The sequence below is a fragment of the Leptonotus elevatus genome, chromosome 1 (assembly GCF_054856555.1).
Source record: "Leptonotus elevatus isolate MCC_2025b chromosome 1, RoL_Lele_1.0, whole genome shotgun sequence".
Taxonomy (NCBI): domain Eukaryota; kingdom Metazoa; phylum Chordata; class Actinopteri; order Syngnathiformes; family Syngnathidae; genus Leptonotus; species Leptonotus elevatus.
In genome coordinates this window covers 9,392,196-9,414,438 of record NC_141239.1, presented here as the reverse complement: position 1 = coordinate 9,414,438, position 22,243 = coordinate 9,392,196, and the positions used below count along the sequence as shown (strand labels likewise).

At 37.5% G+C, this 22,243-nt stretch overlaps 2 protein-coding genes across 7 annotated transcripts in view; both read left to right on the top strand.

Moving 5' to 3' along the window:
• The window catches only part of tep1 (telomerase-associated protein 1), a 31,798-nt gene extending 30,702 nt beyond the window's left edge, over positions 1-1,096 (top strand). For all 3 annotated transcript variants that reach the window (XM_086087923.1, XM_086087915.1, XM_086087906.1), the window contains 4 exons: positions 98-212; positions 293-375; positions 472-576; positions 663-1,096. In XM_086087923.1, the coding sequence (XP_085944049.1) occupies positions 98-212; positions 293-375; positions 472-576; positions 663-782 (423 nt within the window). In that variant the 3' untranslated portion in view covers positions 783-1,096. The remainder of the gene's footprint in view (positions 1-97; positions 213-292; positions 376-471; positions 577-662) is intronic.
• A 781-nt stretch (positions 1,097-1,877) lies between these two features.
• apol1 (apolipoprotein L, 1) lies at positions 1,878-21,575 on the top strand. 4 transcript variants are annotated; one of them, XM_086084997.1, is made up of 33 exons: positions 1,878-2,082; positions 2,168-2,224; positions 3,941-4,000; positions 4,071-4,133; positions 4,219-4,284; positions 4,789-4,860; positions 4,935-5,003; positions 5,072-5,128; positions 5,490-5,561; positions 5,633-5,704; positions 8,021-8,077; positions 9,491-9,550; positions 9,619-9,681; positions 9,741-9,806; positions 9,889-9,978; positions 10,056-10,103; positions 10,186-10,260; positions 10,341-10,463; positions 10,548-10,601; positions 12,758-12,817; positions 12,903-12,980; positions 13,062-13,103; positions 13,197-13,274; positions 14,504-14,560; positions 14,640-14,711; positions 15,540-15,593; positions 15,659-15,766; positions 15,848-15,898; positions 16,048-16,083; positions 17,879-17,956; positions 18,061-18,100; positions 18,324-18,375; positions 19,755-21,575. In XM_086084997.1, exons 1-33 carry the CDS (start codon positions 2,080-2,082, stop codon positions 20,716-20,718), a joined length of 2,997 nt encoding a protein of 998 aa, XP_085941123.1. In that variant the 5' UTR covers positions 1,878-2,079; the 3' UTR covers positions 20,719-21,575. The 4 variants fall into 4 exon arrangements, with proteins under 4 accessions (XP_085941123.1, XP_085941115.1, XP_085941134.1 ...); XM_086084989.1 differs by having other exon boundaries at positions 4,056-4,133; XM_086085008.1 differs by lacking the exon at positions 10,548-10,601 and having other exon boundaries at positions 4,056-4,133.
• The last annotated feature ends 668 nt before the right edge of the window (positions 21,576-22,243 follow it).

Below are 22,243 nucleotides of genomic sequence, written 5' to 3'. Positions count from 1 at the left end.
GCAAAGCTATGTGGTTGTTTTAAAATACGCAATGGGTGATTTATTATTCAATGTTATAGTGCACGTTGATTTAAGAATTTTCTGTCTTTGTTTTCAGTTCGCTATGGGCCCACAGAACTCCATCAGTTCATCTTTCAGTAACATGAACCTGAAGGACGACACTTCTGAGGAGGGGGAGAGTGACTTGATAACGGCCGTGACCATTGACAAAGGTGCTAACGAGCAAAATGGCTGCTACTGCTTCTGCCATGTTATGGCTCTGTTGTCGAATGTGTGCTTGTGCTTTTTCCAGACTTGGTCGTGTGTGGAGATGTGGCGGGGAACATGTGGTTCAACAAACCTCCACAAGTCTCCACGTGGAGCAGCAGGAAGCCTGTGAGTCACCATAGTCTATAAAAGGCATCGGGGTTGTAAGGAGTGTGTCAAGATAGAAGCACTTGTTCAATTGTGCGCCCGTGTACCCCCACTCAGGCCCACCATGACAGGATCAGTGTGCTCAAGCTCACCCGCAGCCTTATGATCTCGGCCTCCTTCGACCACACGGTGAAGCTGTGGGAAAGAAGCACCAAGAAACAAGTCAGTCGCTGCCATCGCGTCTCTCGCTCTCATTTCCTTCTCATCACTTTTGTTCATCGTTTCTTCTCTCGCTCTCTCTTTTCCAGGTGGGAATGTTTGTGTGCGGCGGACCCGTGGTCTTGCTGGAGGTGAACCTGGAAAGGCCCTCGGAGATGGTGTGCGGCGACACGCTGGGAAATGTTTACTTCCTCTCCTGGAGGGAATAGAAACGCGCATGATATTAATTAACCAAAGTTTATGTAATCTTACAAAGATGATCCATTTGTGCAATATATATCAGTAAGGAAATATGTGTAATTTGAGTTATGAAGGGAGCTTTATATGCTGGCTTGCTCACATGTGCCTTTGGTTTACTTGCATAGAAGACTTGATTTATATCAGCTTTTTTGTGTGAGCTAAGATTATGTTTCTTATTTGAAAATCACTTAAAATGGAGTATATTACAAGTCTGTATTCTGTTTACAGCTGATGTGTGGGAAATGGAAATGGATGGATGGATAATAAATTGGTTCAAAGTGCACCTGTTTGTCCTTCAAGACACATTACATCAATGAAACACATATCCTCATGGCACATGGCTTTCTTGTAAAATGATCATTGTGACATTGTTTGTCATACAACAAAATGCGTATATTAGACTTTGATTCCAACAGAGCCGTGAAAAGAGAAATTGTTTGTGTATTTAACTGGATATGCCTGTAATTTTCTTTTCAATTTGAGAAGTTCCAAAATAACTTAGAAGTATTAAAAAGAAAATTGCAAATTATTGAAATATTGCATATATTTAAAAAAAATATATATATATATTTTACTTTGTGTTTCAACACAGTGCATGACCTCAATGTACTGCACAGACAAAGATGTTTTTAATTTCATGGATTTTTTTATTCATTATTTATTTTTTGATTTATTCCAAGATGAGGCATGAAATGTATGGAGTACAAATAATTTAAAAAATAAATAGAAATAATTTAACCTTAAGGATGGATGGATGAACTTGTGTGTTTGTATGTATATATGAATATATATACACAAACACACAAGTTCATAAGTATATATATATATACACACGCACAGATGCGTATTTAGGCTATTTTTCAATAGCACCCCCAAGGTGTAGTATATAGATATATTTTTACTGTGAATTATAGCTATAATATATATATATTATATATATATAATACACACACACAGTATATAAGAGTGTGAGATTTCCGAGTGGCGCTGAACGCAGCACAACACAACAATCCTGCTGCCAGGTGAAACAGACCACGCCCTCTGTCTCTAAATAAAGACGAGGCTCGTGGAACTGGTTCGTCTGGGTTTTTAAACGTTGTTATTGTATAAATCCCGTCACAAGGAGCTGGGTGAAGTTTTTTTTCTCCCCACTCACAAGTGAGCGGGGGTGGGCGGAACTTTTCAACCCAGAAACCCGGAAAGCTCCTTAACAGAAAGAACTAAGAGACATAATCTTCACGAGTTTTCTTCGGAGACAGAACCAAAATGGTATGAGAGAGGAGCTTTACCTTAACCACACACATTTTATGTTGATTTTAAGTGTTTCACAAGTTCAACGTGTTTGTTTGGGCAGGATCGGTACGGCGACCTTGATCTGGATTTGGAGTGTGATGGAGCAGGAGACGTTGCGGTGAGTACTAATTCAATCAATAAATATCGTTTGTGATGATAATCTTGACTATCGTGATTTCCGACTTTAAACTCGTTTATAAACGCAACAAAAGTCCGTGACTTTGACAGCAATATGCTAACTCGTAACTATTCACTGGGCTGTTCTATAGAGAATAGATATTTATTCCTGGTTAAATTGAAGTACTATTTACATTCCATAATAATTGTTTTAGCATAACTCATGATATCAAACAAAATATATGATATCAGTGTAAATAAACAGGTGGAAAAGTGTGGTATTAATAAATGTGCAGCTTTATTTAAAGAGCACATTTCATACACAAGGTAACTTAATATGCTTCACATATTTAGAAAAAGTTTAATGGAAAAATACAGCATTAAAAGGCAAACGAATTTCAGACGTTTAAAAGCTAAGTGAAGAAATGAAAAGTAGTTTCCTAAAATTACTAATGTACGATCATGTGCTCAATGCCGCTATGTTGTTAATATAATCTTGCATCAATACTGAGATATTGATTTGGTTATCGATTCCACTTAAATTAAACAAACGCCTCTCCTTTTGCTTCAGGATAAAATAAAACAAATAAGTACAATTACATTTGTCGCTGCTTTTGGTCTTGTGTTGACCTCAATAAACTGTGGAGACCATTCGAACACTGTTGCTAACCAAAACAATAGCATTCAGTCAATTATAAGGAATGTGTGGAGTCTTGTGAACATGTGCAGGAATTAAAACAATCTTGGGTTATGTGCAGTGCTTTACCAACGATTAGAATTCCAGCATACTCTGACACATGTTGTTGATAGGCAGTCCATTTGTATGATGTGCCCACATTCCAACCTGCATTTAAATGAGGCAAATAATTTAAAAGATCATGACTAAGGACATTTAAATGTAAAACTATTCAAAATCATGCTCATGTTTAAGAAAGTAATACAAAATTAAATATAAAAATCCTAACCATTTTTTTAAACTATATGGAAAATAAATGAATTATTTAATAATGTACACGTGTTTCTCAAATATTCTAAAATACTTTGTTAAATAATAACAAAAATATTTAAAAAGTAATTTAAGACATAATAGTCTTCATTATCATAATAGTCATAATCATAATAGTCAAACCTCAAAATAAATAAATATGCACACTTAAATAAAATAAGTATACCATATCTTAAAAATAAAAACTTGTGTTTTAAACTCAACTTTCACTTGACATAAATCACAATATACCATTGATGTACTACAATTTTTTTTTTAAAGCGCTCTTGCCCAAATTCTAACAAGTACTCTACTGTATATCCATCTGCAGTTTACTAATGACCACCTACCATTTATGGAAAAAAAATATACTATGTTTTAGAGATGGGCGAATATTGATGCCAAGTATCGGTGCCAATACCACTGCGACAGTGGCTGATACCATTTTCGGATACCCTCTTCTGGCCGTTTTACTATAGATAAGGAAGTAGAAATAAGAATAAAAAATTGCCATTACTTTTGTGCAATTTGAAGGGAAAAAAATGCTATGTTGGAAAATATAGGTCTTTCTTAAAAAAAATGTCTTTGGGGGGGTATGTACTAGTGGTATCAGTATTAGATAAAGATATCGGTAGCTACTCAAGAGTTGAGTACTTGTACTGATATTCATCTGGAAAAAAAGTGGTATCGATAATTGAACATCCCTAAAAAAAATGAACGCTTACATTTCAGCAAAAGGCGGCGTTGTTCGGCGGCATGATCAAGAGATCCTCAAAGTCGAGCGAACCACAGGTAACATAATATGTCAATGATGATAATGAGGATAATAATAATTGTAACTTTACAGTTTAAATGTTTCCAGGACAACCTGTCAGTCAGCAGCGAACTGTCAAAGAGTAACGACAGTCTGAACGACAACACCAAGGTCACAGGCTGCTTTCTATTGTTGCATGTGTGTCCATTAGGCTAATGAAAACAACCAAATAATTGTCTTTTTGTCATGATTCTAGGACAAAGGAGGCATGTTTAAGGGCATGTTTAAGAAACAGCCTAAATTGTCCAAAGAGTCACAGCAGGTTTGTTGATCTATTTTTTTTTTATTCCACATTATTTAGATTTTCCTGGCTAAAAGAACATCTTAAACAAACGAGACAAGCTTCATTGGGGGTTGGAGAGGTCTTGAATGCAACTGACTGTTATAGAGCCGTTGCAGTACTTGGTTGTCCTTAAATGCAACACTTAGTGTTTTATGACCATTTTATGACTCCTGAGGTCTTGAACGCAACTCTGTTGTAGAACAATTTTAGGACTCTTTTGGTCTTGTATACAATGCGGGCTGTGTTTTAGGCCCATTTCAAAACCCTTTTTGACTGTTTTGAGACAATTTCAAAACTGTTTTGGTTTTTTAGGGAATTTTAGGACTCATTTTGCCTTATATTGCCTAGTTATGTAAAACTGCATTTTATGTTCATAAATGCAGCATTGGATGTGTTTTGGAGCATTTTTAGAAACATTTTTGGACTTGAATGCAATGCTGCTAATGTTGTTTTCAAGAACATGGTGTTGTTGGGTTATTTTAGGCGACGCTCTCACAGCACAAGCCAGAGCTTTCAGCCAGCAACGGCAGTTTAGATGACAGCAAGCCGGCCAAGGTGAGCACACGCTTGTACCTATAGTTAGCTCAAAGCAGTTAGCCTCTGATGGTAAACTCACTCGTCCTTCGCAGGACAAGTCTGGCGTGTTGGGCGGGATACTGAAAAAAACTAAACGGGGACACGCACGCAGGCCCTCACAGGTACATAATGTTAAAATTGCACTTATACATGCGTTTAAAGTGTCATAAAATATATTGTGTCCTCTTAGGATTTTCTTGACATCGAATTGTCCACCAGCAATAACAACGTAAACGACAACAGCAAGGTGAATATTTAATATCATAAAGGTTCATGTTTACAATAGAGCCATGAAATACAATTTGATTGTTGTTTTCATATGATGTTCCAAAAACTGTGTGAAATCAACGTTCTTCACGAAGAACTTCAAAAGAACATTGCTAAATGAAAATTCTATTACTACTATTTGATTTTTCAAATTAACTTTAACTTTGTGTTCCAAGACAGAGCGTGAAATCAATATGCTCCACAGAAAACTTTGCAGCAACACTGTCTTTTACGACTGTGGGAGTACTTTTTTGTTCTCGAATGCAATACTGAATGTATTTTAGGACTCTGCTGGAGTTTGTTTTCACACACATTCTGTGTTTTTGGGGGGGTTTTTTTAGGTGGCGCTCTCGCAGCACAATCCAGAGTTTTCGGGCAGCAACGGCAACTTAGATGAAGGCAAGTCGGCCAAGGTGAGCAAAGAGGTGTGCAGTTAGCTCTCAAAAGTGAGCCTCTGATGCAAAAGTCGTTTTGTTCTACCCAGGACAAGTCTGGAGTGTTGGGCGGGATGATGAAAAAAACTCCTAAACGGGGGCACGCACGCAGACCCTCGCAGGTGATACACCATACTAAGATGACACCCACTCTGGCGTGCACAGGCAGACCCCTAGTGGTGCTGACACCCTTGCCCCTCTGCCCTCTCTCAAAAAAGTGCCCTTTGGAAAGATCGTTTTGTTTACTGAGGACAGGTCAATATTTTAGAAAAGCTACATGATTAAACACCCCCGACCTAGCTTCCTGTCTCTCTTTGTCACATGAATGCAGACTGTTAGTCTCCTCTGTCGACCCCAGCCAGTTAACTGTGAATCCAGTGTAATTGTATTGTTTGTTTGCCCTCTATACCTATAATCATTTTGTTTTGAAGGAGCATGTCTCATACAACAACTCAGCATAAATTAGCAGAATGGCCACCTAATTAGCTAGTTTAACGCTATACGCCAAATCAATAATAGATAACGTGATGACCAGCACACAGGGTACAACTAATGACGGCGAAAGGAAGCTCTCTGTGGTCCGTGCATTGGACTTTGGATCGTTGTAATTTGCGGGGATTATTTTGACTTCAAAATGTGATGAACTGTTGTTTCTGTCTGGTTTGTTTTATGTTAGTAGTCGCAGTCAAAAGCAATCCAATATGTCGTTGGTGGTCGAAGCATTTGCATTGAGTTGCATTGTGGAATGCCCAGATGTTTGGAATTGTTAATTGCCTGTAAAAAATACCCTTTTGCCTTCTGGTAATGAGTGACAACAGTCAGTCTTATTCATTCTCATGCCATTGGTCTGTTTGGTTACAATTGGTCTATTTAGTTACTAATTGTAGCATAATGCCTAGAAAGGAGAGGCTGGAAAGGGAAAAAGAAAAGGAGCTACAACAAGCAGTCAAGGGAAGCATCTGCTCTCTTGGATGAATTCAAAGACGCATGAAGAAGAAAGGTCAGAGTCAAGGCGAGAGAGAGTCATATTAACAAGTAGCATCTTTTAAAGCTCCCATTTTAAATTTGATTTGCTCCTTAAGGTTAATTTTATAAAAAAATCTTAAAAGATGTTCACATTTTATTTTTAACTCATTCACTGCCATTGACGGCTATAGGCGTCAAAAATTCAGTTGAACTATTTCTATTAGTTTAACATTTTGTGTGTAAACCTACAATTTTTTTATTTTTTTTTATTGTACATTTAGAACAGATATAAAATGTGTGATTAATCGTGAGTTAACTATTGAAGTCATGCGATTAATTACAATAAAAAATTGTAATCGCCTGACGCGACTTAAAGATTATTAAAAATTCGGGGCGTCAGGCGATTCAAATTTTTTATCGCAATTAATCGCATGACTCACTAGTTAACTCACAATTAAGCACACATTTTATATCTGTTCTAAATGTACAATAAAAAAAAAGTTTTCATACTCTTGTTAACAAAAGTAGAAAAATATTTAAACTAATAGAAATAGTTAAAATTAATTTTTTACTTCTATCGCCGTCAATGGCAGTGAACGAGTTAAGTGGTTTGTACTAAATCAGCAGGTATGAAGCTATTATTAGCTAGTCTTTTGTACAAACCATAACTAAGTGATTTCTATGCTACAAGTCTTGCCCTATTTTGCGTTAATATAGGCTGTCCTAAAACTATCTGTGCGGTATTAACTCATTCACTGCCATTGACGGCTATAAATGTCAAAAATTATTTTTAACTGTTTCTATTAGTTTAACATTTTTCCCACTTTTGTTAAGAGTATGAAAACCTAGATTTTTTTATTGTACATTTAGAACAGATATAACATTTGTGATTAATCATGAGTTAACTAGTGAAGTCATGTGATTAATTAATAATTACAATTAAAAAATGTAATTGCCTGTCACCCCCAATTTTTTTTTATTTGTAAATTAATTTATGGCAATGAATGAGTTAATTATTATTATTAGTATATGTGTGTGTAATGCAATTCTGAACATTTGGACATTTCTGATACTTCACCAATGCAACACAATGCAAATGCTTCCTTTATACGGTGAAAACAAACGACTGATTGTAATGCTTTTGCCCGTGACTATCATACAAGCCACACCGATTGTCATAGTAGTCAAATGACATCTCATCACATTTTGAAATCAAAATAATCATCGCAAAACAAATTACAACGATCCAAAGTCCAATGCTTTTCAATGAGTGGATAGATTTCGTTCACCAAATTGACCACCATCTTGACTTGTGACATCATCTCGCAATTGTCAATGATATGCACAAAAGCGACCTTTTTTCCATCCAGAGCACTTGCCCCACCAAAAATGTCTGTGCACGCCACTGATGACACCTATATATGAATGTCAAATAACATAAAAGCAAAGTAAAATATTAGATGTTATTTTAGGATCTTCTCGACATTGACATGTCGGCCAGCCACAACAATGTGAATGATAACACCAAGGTGAGTGAGTATTTACTATCACAATGAAAACGTTAAGGACAATTTCAGGACTGTTTTGCTCCAGAATTGATTTGGAATGTGGTTCTTATGGCATTTTCTGCATTCTTTTGGTCTTGAATGCAACACTGACTGTTTTTTGGTCAAATTGATTTTTTTGGTCTGGTACGTTACGTTGTCTTTGTTTCAGGTCTATTTAATGAGTACTTTGAATGCGTTCACTCCAATTTTTTTAAGGACTCTCAGTTTTGAAGCAACACTGTCTGCTTGTTGTTGTTGTGGTACTCAAACGTTTTTGGCACTGAATGAGTTTTAAGTTTTAATGAGTTTTCGGACAATTCCCAGACATTTTTTTTGTCTTGAACATACCACTAAATGTGTTTTCAGACAATTGTCTTTTAGTCTGGAATATAAGGCGGACAATATTTTAGAACAGCTTTAGGACTCTTCTGGCTTTGAACGCAAGTTTAATATGCTTTTGCCCTTGAACGCAACACAAGTTGTGTTTTGGGCAATTTTGGAATTCTGTTTATCTTGAGAATATGTCTTGTAAATGCATTTTAGGACTGTTTAATCTTGAACACTGACTCAGTTTTAGGACCATTTTAGTCATTTTTTGTGTTTTAGGACATAATTGGGCCTCCTTTGGTTTTGAATGTAACAATGAACTTGTTTGTTGACTCTTTTGGTCTTAAACGCAGCACTGACCATTTTAGGTCAATTGTACTGTTTCGGTCCTGAATGCTGACTTCTTCTGTTGTTGAATGTGATGCTGAATATCTTGCAACAGTTTCAGGAGCTGTTTTGGGGGGATTTTGAACACAACATTAAATCTGTTTACTTGTTTTGTCTTGAATGCATGTCTCGTGTTTAAAGGGGATGTCATCCCCCCAAAAAATTATTGACAATAATACGTTATATGTGACCTCACTAGTCTAAACATGACATTCTGATTAATATTACATTTGTAGAATATGAGTTAAGCAGCAAAATCCAGCCATTTTTCTCCCATCTTAGTGGGCGGCCATTTTGCCCCTTGCTGTCGACTAAAGATGACATCACAGTTGCTCAGGTCTCAAGTAACAAGCAATCACAATTCAGCTTCAGAAAACGGATGAGCTGTGATTGGTTGTTCCCTGAGCCCTGAGCAACTCTGATGGAATTAATTAAAAACTGCTGCATTTTGCTGCATAACTCATATTACACAAATGTAATATTAATCAGAATGTCATGTTAAGACTAGTGAGGTCACATATAATATCTTATTGTCAAGAAATGTTGAAGGTTGACTTCCACTTTAATGAAGGACAGTTTCAGGCCTCTTTTGTCCTTGAACGCAATGCTGGTTGTGTATAGAAGTTGTAAAATATACATATTTGACATTTCTTGAGCACATTGTATGTGTTTTCCCTGTAGGAGAGCAGCGGAATGTTCAGCGGGATGTTTAAGAAATCTCCAAAAAGAACACAATCTCAGGTGAGACATGCCTCTCATATGTATGACGTCATCCTCCTACAATGGATGCCAATCTGTTTTTATTCCAGGATGATTTGTCCGAAAACGACGAGCAGTCAGGGAGCGGCAACAATCTGGCCCCCAGCAATAAGGTGACGATTACTTTACTTCAGGCACACACAAGTAATAATGCTAATGTGCTGTTTCCCAGGAATCTGCTGGAATGTTTAGCGGAATGTTTAAAAAATCCCCAAAGCTGTCAAAAGAAAAGTCTCAGGTGAGCAGCAGGAGTGGAGCCAATTTTCTTTACGTTTTAGATAAGCGTACAATTTAAGTTCACTTTGCAATTTGTGTTTTAGGAGGACTTGACGGCGGCCAGCAGCGACAGTCTCGCAGAGAAGTCGCTTGGCTCCAAAGAAAACCTGACAGAGAAGCCCAAAGTCAAACATGTAATCAATAAAACTCATCAATAAATATGTTTGTGAAGAATTTGACCATTAACACAAGTGTGTCTGTTTGCTTTCAGAACGGCTTCAGTGCCATGATGAAGAACGCCTTCTACGCCGACAAACCGGTGCGCTCACCTCTTTCTACTCTTTCACATGAAAAGCTACAAAAATATGAATATGAAAACGATTGTGTGTGCGGTTGTTTAGGAGAAAGACAACTCAGACGCGGATGCTACCGAGGAGATGTCGGACACCGGCGAGAACCAGACCAGCCATAAGCAGGTTCTTAAAGTCGTTTTGTGGAAATCCTCAACCTCCTCTGCGTCAACTGATTCATGTTTGTTTGACTTGTTTTATTTCAGAGCAAGCTGGCCGGCGCCATGAACAAGCTGAATCCATTCCGATCCGGGAAGGACAAGCAGAGTAGTGACTCCAGTGATGATGACGCGCCCGCCGCCAGCGACAAGTCGTCCGGTCATAAACAGGTTTTGAAACCTTCCTCTTTGGTGCTTCAAAGTTAGTGGTTGTCCTCCGCGGCATCCATCTTAACGTGTCCTCGCCTCCCTCAGAACGCCGTGATGGGAGCCATGTCCAAACTGAACCCGTTCAGGCCTGCCAATAAAGTAACGGGATTGCTGTTTGTTTCCGCTGAGCTTCATGGTGACGGTGCTAGTCATGGGGATTTTGGTGGTGATGGAATCATCAGTTTATCGGTGGCTGTGCTCTTTCCGGTCTTGAACGCAGCTCTCGCTGTCTTTTAGGACAATTCCGGCATTTCCTTAGTTTTGAATGCATTCTGTCTGTGCTTTAGGTCTATTTCAGAGCTCTGTTGGACTGTTGACTTTTTTTCTTCTTTTTTTAGGACAGTTTACAACCATTTTTGACAGTTTTTAAACCATTCCAAGATGATATGTTCTTGGAACACAACATAGACTGTCTTTTAGAACAATTCTTGGACTTCTTTGGTTTTGAGTAGTGATGGGCGACATTTTAACATATTGGGTACTCGCAGAGGCTGCCGATATCATCCACAGATGCTTAAGGCCCAAAAATTATAATCTGACATTGATTAAGTAAGTCCTCCTCTGCAGTAGTTGGCGCTATACTGCAACAGTTTGACACATCTGCATCAAAAAATTGTCATTTTGTTAAAATAAATTCTATATATCGAAAGTACTAGAGGTAATGGTACTCAGTATCGGTGAGTCCTCAGAGTGAATTTGTGTACTTACATCGGTCTGAAAAGAAGTGGTATCAAATTGATTTGGGTCCATTTGTTTGAGGACATTTTTTAAACGCTACAGTATACTGACTGCATTTTAGGTCCAGTTCAGAACCTGCTGACTGGTTAAGGTCGATTTTCAGACACTTTGGTCTTGAGTGCAACACTGAATGATTTTTTTATTTAAGTTTTGACTGCAATGCTTACTGTGTTTTAGGACCATGTTAGACATTTTTTTTGGACTGCTTTCAGACAAATAAAGGACTTCTTTGCTCTTGAATGCAACACTGACTTTTGTAGGATTAGTTTGGGACTCTTTTGGCCTTGAATGCAGCCTTGGTGATGTTTTTTGGACAATTTTAGAACTATTTCAGTCAGTGTTGGCTGTGTTTTAAAGGGGAAGATAAGTAAAAAAAAAAATCCACCCATTTGTATCTATCTCAGGGGGCGGCCATTTTGCCACTTGCTGTCGACTGAAAATCACATCACAAAGTCTTAAGGGCTCAGGCAACGAGCAATCACGGCTCACCTGTTTTCTAGGTTTGGTCATGTGACGTTTGCAAGCTGATGCTGCATTCGAGGATGGTCGGAAGTCGGATGTATCAGTTGTTTTTTCCCAGTTCCGACCTGAAAGCGTTCGAGGCAAAAGTAAACAACCAAAATGGCGGATAGTGATAAATTGTTTTTTATTTTGGTCCTCACAACTCATTTTGAACTCCAGCAAACTTGCCTTCTCGCAATTTTGCTTCATTTATTGTTTTTATCTCAGTTCATAAGCATTCAATACAGTTCAGGAGTTCATCGTATCATTTCATGCAGGGAGACAGCGGCATACTGTCACGTACGTTGTGTTACGTGAAGTTATGTCGAATATTTATGAATGAAGAAATCTAGTTTTATAATTGAGTAAATTGTGTTTTACAGTCTGTGTTTCCAAAGGGGTCGCCATTGTAGAGTGACGTCACATTGTAGTCCGTCGGTGAAGTCAGGGTCCTTTTTTTCCCGACTTCACAAGTGGGATTTCCCAGTTCAAGGGGGCGTTCCCGTACACACTTTCTGGTTTGAACTCGGAAAAGACCGACTTCCGACCATCGTCTAATGCAGCATAAGCCCTTAGGAACTGTGATGTCATTTTCAGCAAGTGGCAAAATGCCATGGATAAAAACAGGTGGATTTTGCTATTCCACAAATGCAATATTAATCAGAATACCGTGTTTAGATTAGTGGCCACATACAACATATTATTGTAAAGATTTTTTGACTTGACTTCTTTTAAGACTGTTTCAGAACAATTTCATGACTCATGTGGTCTTGAACGCAGCTTTGAGCTCATCACTCGACCTCAACGCAAATTAATCCGTCCTTTGCTAAAAAAAAAAATATTTTTATAGTTTATAGCATAGTTTATCAAAAAGATTTGGTTTGGAAATGAGGTATTTTTGGTGGCAATGCAATCCTTGGCAGTGCTTTGGCAACTGTTAACTTATGAATAAAGTTTTCATGCAAAAGTAAAAACAAAAATTAATTTCAACTTGACTTTACTTGTTTGTGCAAAAGGACAATGAAGACGCTGAGACGCTGAAAGAAACTGACAAGCAAATGGAGGGGAAACAGAAAGTAGTGTATATTCATTATCATGAGTAATCGGTGACAACACACACGCATCCTCCTTTAAATCCTTCCTGTGTGTCGCCCTGGCCAGCTCAAAAACAACGCCGTCGACAAAGAGAGAAAGCAGAGAAGTGAAACACCGCCACTTCCACGGCGACCCGCCCAAGAGGTTGACAGCAGTTTGCTTCCACTTTGCGCTCTTGTGGCGACACGTCCACTTTAACTTTGTGTCGCTTTCATGCATTCACAGGATCAAGACAAAGCCAAGGCGAAAGCATCTGAAGACGCTAAGGTATTTCCTGACTCATTATGTGGCTTACCCGCAGCCAGGTTTTCATTAACTACGCTTTGGGCCAACAAATAGCATGTACTTTGCCTCTTGCAGGACAACAAGGACATGACGTCCCGGGTGAAGGCACACAAGGAACCTCCTGTAGTGCCCCCACACAAGCCTACGCAGGAGGTAGAAGGAGTTTCTAGTGTTGAAATGGACCTAGAACACAGACAGCAAAGTGTTCGAAATCAAGAGAGTCCTCAAATTCATCTAAAACACAGTCGGTGTTAGATTTGAGACCAAAAAGAATCCTGAACAGTCTGTGTTGCCTTTAAGGCCAATCTTGTCCCAAAATTGTTCTAAAACACAGTCAGTATAGCATTCAAAAGACTAAAAAGTCCTACAGGTGTTTAAAAGCAGTATCAAGAGTTCTCAAATGGACCTAAAACACTGTCAGTAGTGGGTTTCCATTTCCATCCACCCATTTTTATTAGAATTTTCAAGAAATGCGATAAGCTAGAAATTCGAAAAAGGGCCCAAGATTCGCAAAAGAGTTTTTACGCTTCGAGAGGGTAAATTTTGAAGCGTATCGATAAAAGGAAAATGCAAATTTTGGCTATGGAAACATGTAACAAATATCAAATATTTTGACCGGACATTACGTCACACGTGCGTTTGTGGTCACAAAGCAATGGCAAACGATAAATTACGATATGTTTGGGGGGACGATAAAACAGAAATATTTTTGCAATTAGTTAAATAAGCGAATATTGATGCAATTTTAGATGGAAAACAGCAAAGAAACGCTACGGTTTATCAAGAATTACGAAAGCAAACTTATACGACGTCATCGCACGGCGCAGTCGCTTCCTGGTCCTCTTCTTTTTCTTTTAAATTACTGGTGGATCACATCTCTATGGTGTATACCGCCACCTACAGCGGCGGAGTCCCCTCTCAATATTGGCAAAAGAAGAACAGATGGAAACGGGCATAAGTCACATGTCCGTTTTGCGCATTTTAAGTAAATTTGCTTATCAATTTCAAAACAATTGAATGGAAACCCCACTAGTGACATATTTAAGTCAAATCCTACTAAGTTGTCCAAAACCAGACAGGAAAAAAAAGTCCTAAAATTCTCTTAAAACAGTCATTGTTGTGTTCCATACAAATTGGCCTAATATGCAAGTCAGTATAATTACCAAGAGTCCTAAAGTTGATCTTAAATACTCTGTTTAGTGACTGAAATATAAAATTGTCCATAAACATCGTCAGCGTAATGTTAAAAACCAAATGAATAGTTCCAAAGCTGTCAAAAATTGTCCAAGAGTCCTAAAATTGCTCTTAAACACAGTCGCTAAAGAAACGCTTTAGCGTGCTTGTGCTTGACCTGCTTCTTACACAGCGCTATTGAATTTCAGGAGATGAGGAGCCGAGGAGCCAACAAAGCTGTGCCCAAGCAAGAAAACCCGCATCAGGTTGTTGTCGTGTGTCATGTGACATTGAGCTGCAATGTGAATTTAGTCAACGCCTATTAACCGGGTGATTATTTTGCAGAGCCAATCAGATGACGAGCTTCTGAAAGAAGACGGCGAGAGGGACGAGGCGACCGCGGTGGAGGGCAAAGCGGTGAGATGCACGTGTGCCAGATGTTTTGACGAAATAGTTTAAGAATTGGTATCGTTTTGCTAAAAGCTAGTAAAACTGATGCTCTGTTCTCACGCAATCATTAACATCACTTTGAGGAAATGAATCTCTCACTCGCACAGTTCTCCAGTTGAAGTTTACTGTAAAACTGACAACAACAACAAAAAATCATTGTACTTCTGTTTATATCTATATCAGCATTTGTGAATGCACGTGACTGTGGATTTTTGCGTTGAACCTATGTCCCCGTTATTTGTGGAAAAAACACTGCCTACTTGTTTTTTGTTGGTTTGTTTTCATGGCAAAATACTGTCTACAGTATGTTGCTAAGCGTTTGAAATGCTATCTACCTCTTTTTGCAATGCACACTACCTTAATCAAAAGAATGTGAGCGGGGAAGATTTCTTATTTTTTTTTATTTTAACCTGGATTTAAAAGCATTTATTTGAGGATGGCTTTACTTCTGTTGGCAACTTATTCCATTTGCACGCAGCATAATAGCTAAATGCCGCTTCACCGTGTTTGCTACTGTGTTTAAATTCAATTAACAGTTCCTTTAATGTATTCCTAATCACTTTTGGGATGCCCCTCTCCGTTATTTGCGAAATATTTGCTATTTGTGGTCTAGCTCGATCCCTAGGAAAATTATACACTGTACAGTATGTATATTTGAACAGCAAATCATTTAACCTCTAACACAATTCCACTAACATTTAAAGAAAAATGCAATAGATGGGCTAACGGAAATTAGCATAGATGTTAAAAAAAAATCGATCTGGGTTTCACGTTATGTTCACATCACTTTTTCAGATCAAGAAGAAACAAAAGCGCTACAACCCATTTATGACCCGTGCTGCTGCCAAGGTACGTGAATATCGCGCGTTTTCACTTGGCAGCGTTTAACATTTGACGGTATCTCGTGACGACAGGCTCCATCCGACGACACAGAGCTGAAAGGCGAAGAAAAAGAAAATTATGATGACGACAAGTCCAAAGAGAATAAAAAGGAGGAAGATGGCAGCAACAAATCAGAAGAGGTCTTTTTTTTTGTCTTGCTTTTTTAAATAATAAATTCTTCACCTTCGTCATTTCCCTTGTTTTTGATTTTTACTTTTAAGGTCAAAGTCAAGAAGCCGAAGCGACACAATCCCTTCCTACCTCGCGTCAAGGTAATGTTCACGCATTTAATCAATGGCAAAGTGTAGCATGTTTGACTGGATTTATTTTGAAAGTGTGGTCAAGCAAGATTACTGAGCTAATTGGTTTTTTTTGTTGCAGCACAAGTGTTGTAATTGCGTTTGTTTTGTGTGTGTTGCAGAACAAAGTGACACAGAGGCGAGATGAAGATACTGAGGTAGACTTGTTAGTTTTTGCTTTGTTTTCATATAATTTATTTTTGTTTGTTTTGTTTTAATTTTCTTTATTTTTTTTAATTTTAGTACTATTTTTAATTTTATATTATTTTGACCTAACTTTAGTCACATTTTAATTTAATTTCATTCATTTCTAATTTTCAATTTAAATTATATATTTTTAATTAAATTGTAATTTGTTGTTTTCCTTTATTTTTAATTACATATATTCATATTTATTGTTTCTAATTATATGTATTTGTTTTTTAATTTCAATATTTAAAAAAATTATTGCAATCATTTTTTAATGTTTTACATTTATTTTTGTTTCAATTTAGTTTGTCAGAATTTTATATTTTATTTTATTTTTATTTCCATTCCATTAACATATATTTTGCTGTATTGATTTTCTTATTACGGTATATTTATCTTGTTCTAAATAAGTGTTTTTTTTATTTTTTATTAATTCATTTTATTAATATTTTCTTTATTTTAATGTAATTATTAATTATTTGTATAATGCATTTCGATACAGTATTTTTTAAAAATCCACATTTTTAATCAGATGTTTTTCACTCAATGGCAATGCTTTTGTGAGGCCTTGTATGAAACACGACACAACGCTCTTCCGAAGACACAATTCATACCCTCGTTGACAAAGATGTCACTCTGGTCGCACCCAGTCAGGGCTTTCTTCCCACACAATACCACTACGTCATCTTTCTCACCGTTTCGGTCACCTGACATCCTCTGCCTGTACTTCTCTCCCTCATCTCCCGGGAGAGAACACTTATCTATTTATTTTTTATCAACATCTGTTTTCTGTTTGTACTTTTTTTTGTTGACCCCCTACCCCCACCCCACCCCCACCTGGCTTGCATTCCGACACAAAAGCCGCAGCTCGGCAGCCGTGTTAAAGGCATGCAAAGCGAGATGAGGCCGCCACAATGTGTCCTGACTTGTTTGTCCGCTTCCTTTTACGGAGACTCCACTTCTGCAAAAACACAAAATGGCACCAAAGAAGCACTTCCTCCTCTTTAGCATCCAGCAGGAACACCTGCTTCAATACTTGACAGACTTTGGTTGTCATTGAAATCAATGAATTTGATTAGTTTTGTTTGGTTTACATGGGTTTGTTTTGTTTATTTGTTTATTTAGAATTATCCTTGTATTCTATTTATTCTTCTTAATTTTTTTTAAATTCTGATTCTTTTGTGGATTGATTGCTTTTTTTTATTAATTTTTTTTAATTTATTTGCATTTTTGCTCTGTCCTATTGTTTTGGTCTGATTAAAAACATTTCAGTTTTAACTATTTAATTTGATGTAATTTAAATATATAGATTTAATTTTATTTTGTTTTCATTTAATTAGATTAAAATGCAAAATCCAAACATTTATAAACATGGAATATTCTTTTGGTTAGATTTTTTATTTGGTGTATTTGCATTCATTTATTCGTATTTACTGTTAATTTCAGTTAATTTATTTGCAGTCAAATGTAGAACATTTATTGTGAACATTATTTTATTTTAACATAATTCATAGGGTTAGGGATTTTCAGATTCATTGGTTATAAACATTTATTTAGTTTTTGAATTCTTTTTGTTCTGTATTTTTCTTTAGCAATCATTTTGTCATCAGACAATAGCGGAGAACTGTCCACTTTATACAATCTTTATATTGTTTTTGTTATATGTGATCATAATTGCAAACTGCTTGAGTACTTGTTCAGACTGCCAACACTTGTACCCCTGTGCAAGTGGAGTGTAACGACTTCTGATTGCTTGTGTTTCAGAACGAGGGTGGAAACATGAGTTTGTTTGAGCGTCTGGAGGAGTTCCGCATTGATCCGTCACAGCCCGAAGACGTACAGGTCGGTGTGACAAAATCACATCTTCATGGCGATGCCTCATTAACTGGCCTTAATCAAGCAATTTGCTCTTCTTCTTTTTTTATTTATTTAAAATCCTCTTCCAGGGCATGGAAGGTCTTATGGAATGGTGGAACAGTGTGGAGTGTAAGTTACACGATGTACAATTGATCTCCGTCTAAAACTTCATGGAGCCCAGCTGGGTTATCCATAACTAAAATGAATAACATATTGGCTTTGATCTTTGAAGATGAATTGCTGTGAAATGGTGATCGCGGCAGCATTGTCGGGATGTTGGTGTTAAAAATCAAACACGTTCTTATTGTCTGTCTCTTGACCGTGCATCTTTTCCGAATGTGCTCTTCCTCAGCTTGGGAGGACACGCCTCAGGATGACAACATGACGGATAAAGAAGAAGCTAAGTGAGTGATGGGTCTTGTTGATGCGAGGGATCGACATTCCAACACATTTCTTGATGAGATTTATTTTATTATTAACCTACTGTCTATATGATGGATAATATAGGACAGAAGAGTTGTGCCATAGTGATTGTCAACTGACGCAGTGCACTCCATTTTGCCATCATTGGTTCAAGACACCATTAATCAACTTTTTTGCCCATCCCTAGTCATCAGTCAATTAGTTAAGTGAGTGAGTTAGCAGGACTATGCAAAGGTTACCACTCAATTTTGATTAGTGACTGAAGGGAGTTGGTTTGTAAGATTATTCAAAATGTACCACTGAATGTAGTAGATTGGTGCAAATTAAGTTAGTAGGTCGGTTCATCTCGTCATTTACTTACTTAGTCATAGTTTTAGTTGGTCAGTTTAATTAGTCAGTCTAATTAGTTGGTCAGTTGGTTGGTTAGTCCATTAATAGGTTGGTTAGTAGGATTTCATAAAAGTTACGATTGGTAGGTAACTATGAGCTATTACCGGTTCTCGTCTTCTTAGTAACTCAATTAGATAGCTCGTCCATATTCGTAGGAGCGTGAATTAAACACTACAATATAAGATTAGTTGTTGGTTGGTTGTGAGTTTGTCACTTGTCGGTTATTTTGTTAGTAGAATTATGTAAAAGTTACCATAAAACTTGGTTTGGATTAATTATATAATTGAGCAGGTTGGTTGGTTGGTTTGTTAGTGTCGGATGGTTGTTTTGGTTGGTTGGTTAGAAGGATTATGCAAAAATTACTATTAAATTTTGTTTATTGGGATTAATCATTAGTCTATTTGGTTGGTCTGTGAGTTGGTTGGTTTATCCATCAGTTAGTTAGTTGATTAGTTTGTCCATCAGTTAATATTCAGTTAGTTGAATTATTTAGTAGGGTTATGCAAAAGTACCACAAAACTTGGGATTAATTGTTTGTTAGTTTATATAGTTGGTTAGGCTGTCCATCAGTTAGTTGGTTGGTCAGTTTGTATGTCGGTTAATTAGTTAGGGGAGTAATTTGTAGTCTTATGCAAAAGTTACAGCAACATTTTGTTAATTGGAATTGTTTGTTATGAGTTGATTGGTAGGTTAGTTTTTCCATCAGTTAGTTGGTTGGTTAATTTGTCCATCGGTTAGTTAGTCAAGGAATGAATTAGTTATCCATTATCCATTAGTTATTAATTATCCATGCAAAAGTTACCAATAAACTTTGTTTATTGCGATTAATTGTTAGTTGTAAATGTAAATTACCACTCAATTCCGATGAGTGACATTAGTTAATTGTTAGTTATTCAGTCAGTCGGCATATACCTGTATGTGTGTATGGGATTTTGGTATAAATGAGCAACTTGGTATTTGCTGTGGTCAGGGCATTTGCGGTGACGGCGGAGAAGGTCCAGAAGGGCATCCGCGTGTTCAACAAGCTGTTCACGGAGCGCGCCGAGAGCCTTTGGCAGCACGTAATCGACCTGAATGGCATCGCCGACGGCCTGGACAAATTCAACAAGAACACCAAGATCGCCCAGATCACCGGCGGCTCCACCAGCGCCATCGGCGGCGTGGCCACCATCGCCGGCCTGGCCCTGGCGCCCATCACCTTTGGCACCTCCTTAATCGTGACGGCCGTGGGGCTGGGCGTGGCCACGGCCGGCGGTCTCACCTCGGCCGGCGCCAGCATCTCCAACCAGGTCAACAACTCCATGGACCGCAAGAAAGTGGAGAAGATCGTGGAAGACTACCAGGAGAAGATGGCGGACCTCAACAAGTGCCTCAAGTTCATCAAGCAGGGAATCGAGAACCTGCGGCGTTTCGACCTCATCAAGATGAAGAACAACGCGTACAACCGCGAATTTCCCGTGCTCAGCAGCAGCTTCTACGAGGACGGCGCCATGGCGGGCAAGGCCATCCTCATCAACGCCAACGAGATCATGCGCGTGGTGCAGATCGCCAACGTGGCGGGCAGCACGGCGGCGCGCGCCGTTCAGATCGCCAGCATGGCCACCGGCGTCCTCACGGGCCTCTTCGTGGGCATGGACATCTACTTTGTGGCCAAGGACTCCAAAGAGCTCAAGAAGGGCGCCAAGTCCGAGTTTGCCGGCAAGATCCGCGAGGTGGCCACGCAGCTGCACGAAGGCCTGGTGGAGCTCAACTCCATACGCGAGGAGCTGCAGTGCACCACGCCGCAGGACCACGACCAACCTGGAGACGACGCCTCGGACGAGAAGAACGAGAAGAAGGAAGGCGGTTACGAGTACGACAGCTCTGAAGAAGACGAGATCGACCGCATTAAAAAAGCCATCAAGAAGGATCTCGACAACAGGGAGTACGTGTGACAGACAACCAGAGACCGTTGCAAAAACTAAACCATCTAAACATCTAAGGAACCGTTATGAAGCCCAAAAATATACAAAACCTACATTTTCATACCACCCTGGGAGGACTGCAGAAAAACTCATTATTTAATGAAAACTAAAGCGATCTCTGATAGGAAGATAGTTAAGAGAAACATTCACTCTCCTTTCGTTGCACAGTAAACTGATGTCTTACCATTTGTTATTTTATTAGCAGAACTGGAAACATGCTAACACTCCCATACAGGCTGCTTTTTTTTTTCTTTTATCATCTAAACAAACAAACAAAGCGATTTGACTAAGATTGGACATGATTACAATTCTGAAATGTTTTTTTGGTCAGCAAAAGCAAGCTTCAGGATTGCTAACACTAACTGCTACATTCTCGTTGGGGAATTAATGCCTCACGTTTTTACTCTTCAGGGTGGCAACGATTATGCTAATAACAAAACGTGATTTTTTTTTTATATACAGAATGTTTTATTGATCATTTTGTTTTTTTTAATCACAGTAGACAAGTGCCTTTTATTGTTGTTACAATAATTACCATAATGCTAGCTGGCTAACTGAGTCAACACTGAACATAATGTAGAAATATGTTGTTGTTTTTTTTTAAATATATATGTTTTAGAGCAATATATTGTAATATTTGCACACTAGATTGATTCTAGCGACAATGCAAATGCCTTAAGCCAATGCTAACATTTTCACTGAATAAATCATGAATGTTGTGTTTTTTTTATTTAATGAACTTTGTATTTATTGTAAGTTGTCATCTTTTGGGTGGACATTTACACGTGCATTGTATGTGTTGTGTAATAAAAGCAAAAGTGGCCATACTATGCATTATTTTGTAATCTGTGTGGCAAATCAGAGCTATCAGATATACACAACACATTTAAAAACAAATACCATATGAATTCATTAAAATATTTGTTTTTCTATTATGCTTGTAAACAATACCTTAAATATTAAATTTAGGTAGAAGGATAAAAATATTCAACAATCATAAATGGGTGCAGCTTTATAAGTACAGAAATATTTTTGCAAAGGCAACATACAACAAATTATGTTTTCATTTATGACTGGCTATTTAAAATATTTTTTATATCCCATGTAATTTGCTGTAATTAGTTTTTTTGTTTTTTTTTACTATCAATTTAATACAAATAAGCTATTACATGATTATAAATACAGGATGAAAATATGAATCTGACTAGCTATTTCGTTTTTTAAACCAAATGTGAAACAAATGCATTTATTAAAATAATTGATTATACAACATGAATATCAAATACTTCATTTGGAAAATAATTATAGTGTTCAATGTAATCAAGTTTATAGTTTGTATTATATGAATATGAAAAACAAAGAATTACCTAAAATGTTATCTGTTTAGTTAGGTGCATAAAAATAAACATTAAAAACAGCAATTTAGTTAAAGGATAAAAATAAACACTCAAAAGGATCTGTTTTTGTATTTTTTTTAATTAAAATTGTGAAGTAA

Coding starts and splice junctions, on each gene's coding strand:
- apol1 (XM_086084989.1), top strand. Junction 9,551..9,618: donor CAAAAAGAACACAATCTCAG/GTGAGACATGCC, acceptor TTTTTATTCCAG/GATGATTTGTCCGAAAACGA. Junction 16,084..17,878: donor GGCGAGATGAAGATACTGAG/GTAGACTTGTTA, acceptor CTTGTGTTTCAG/AACGAGGGTGGAAACATGAG.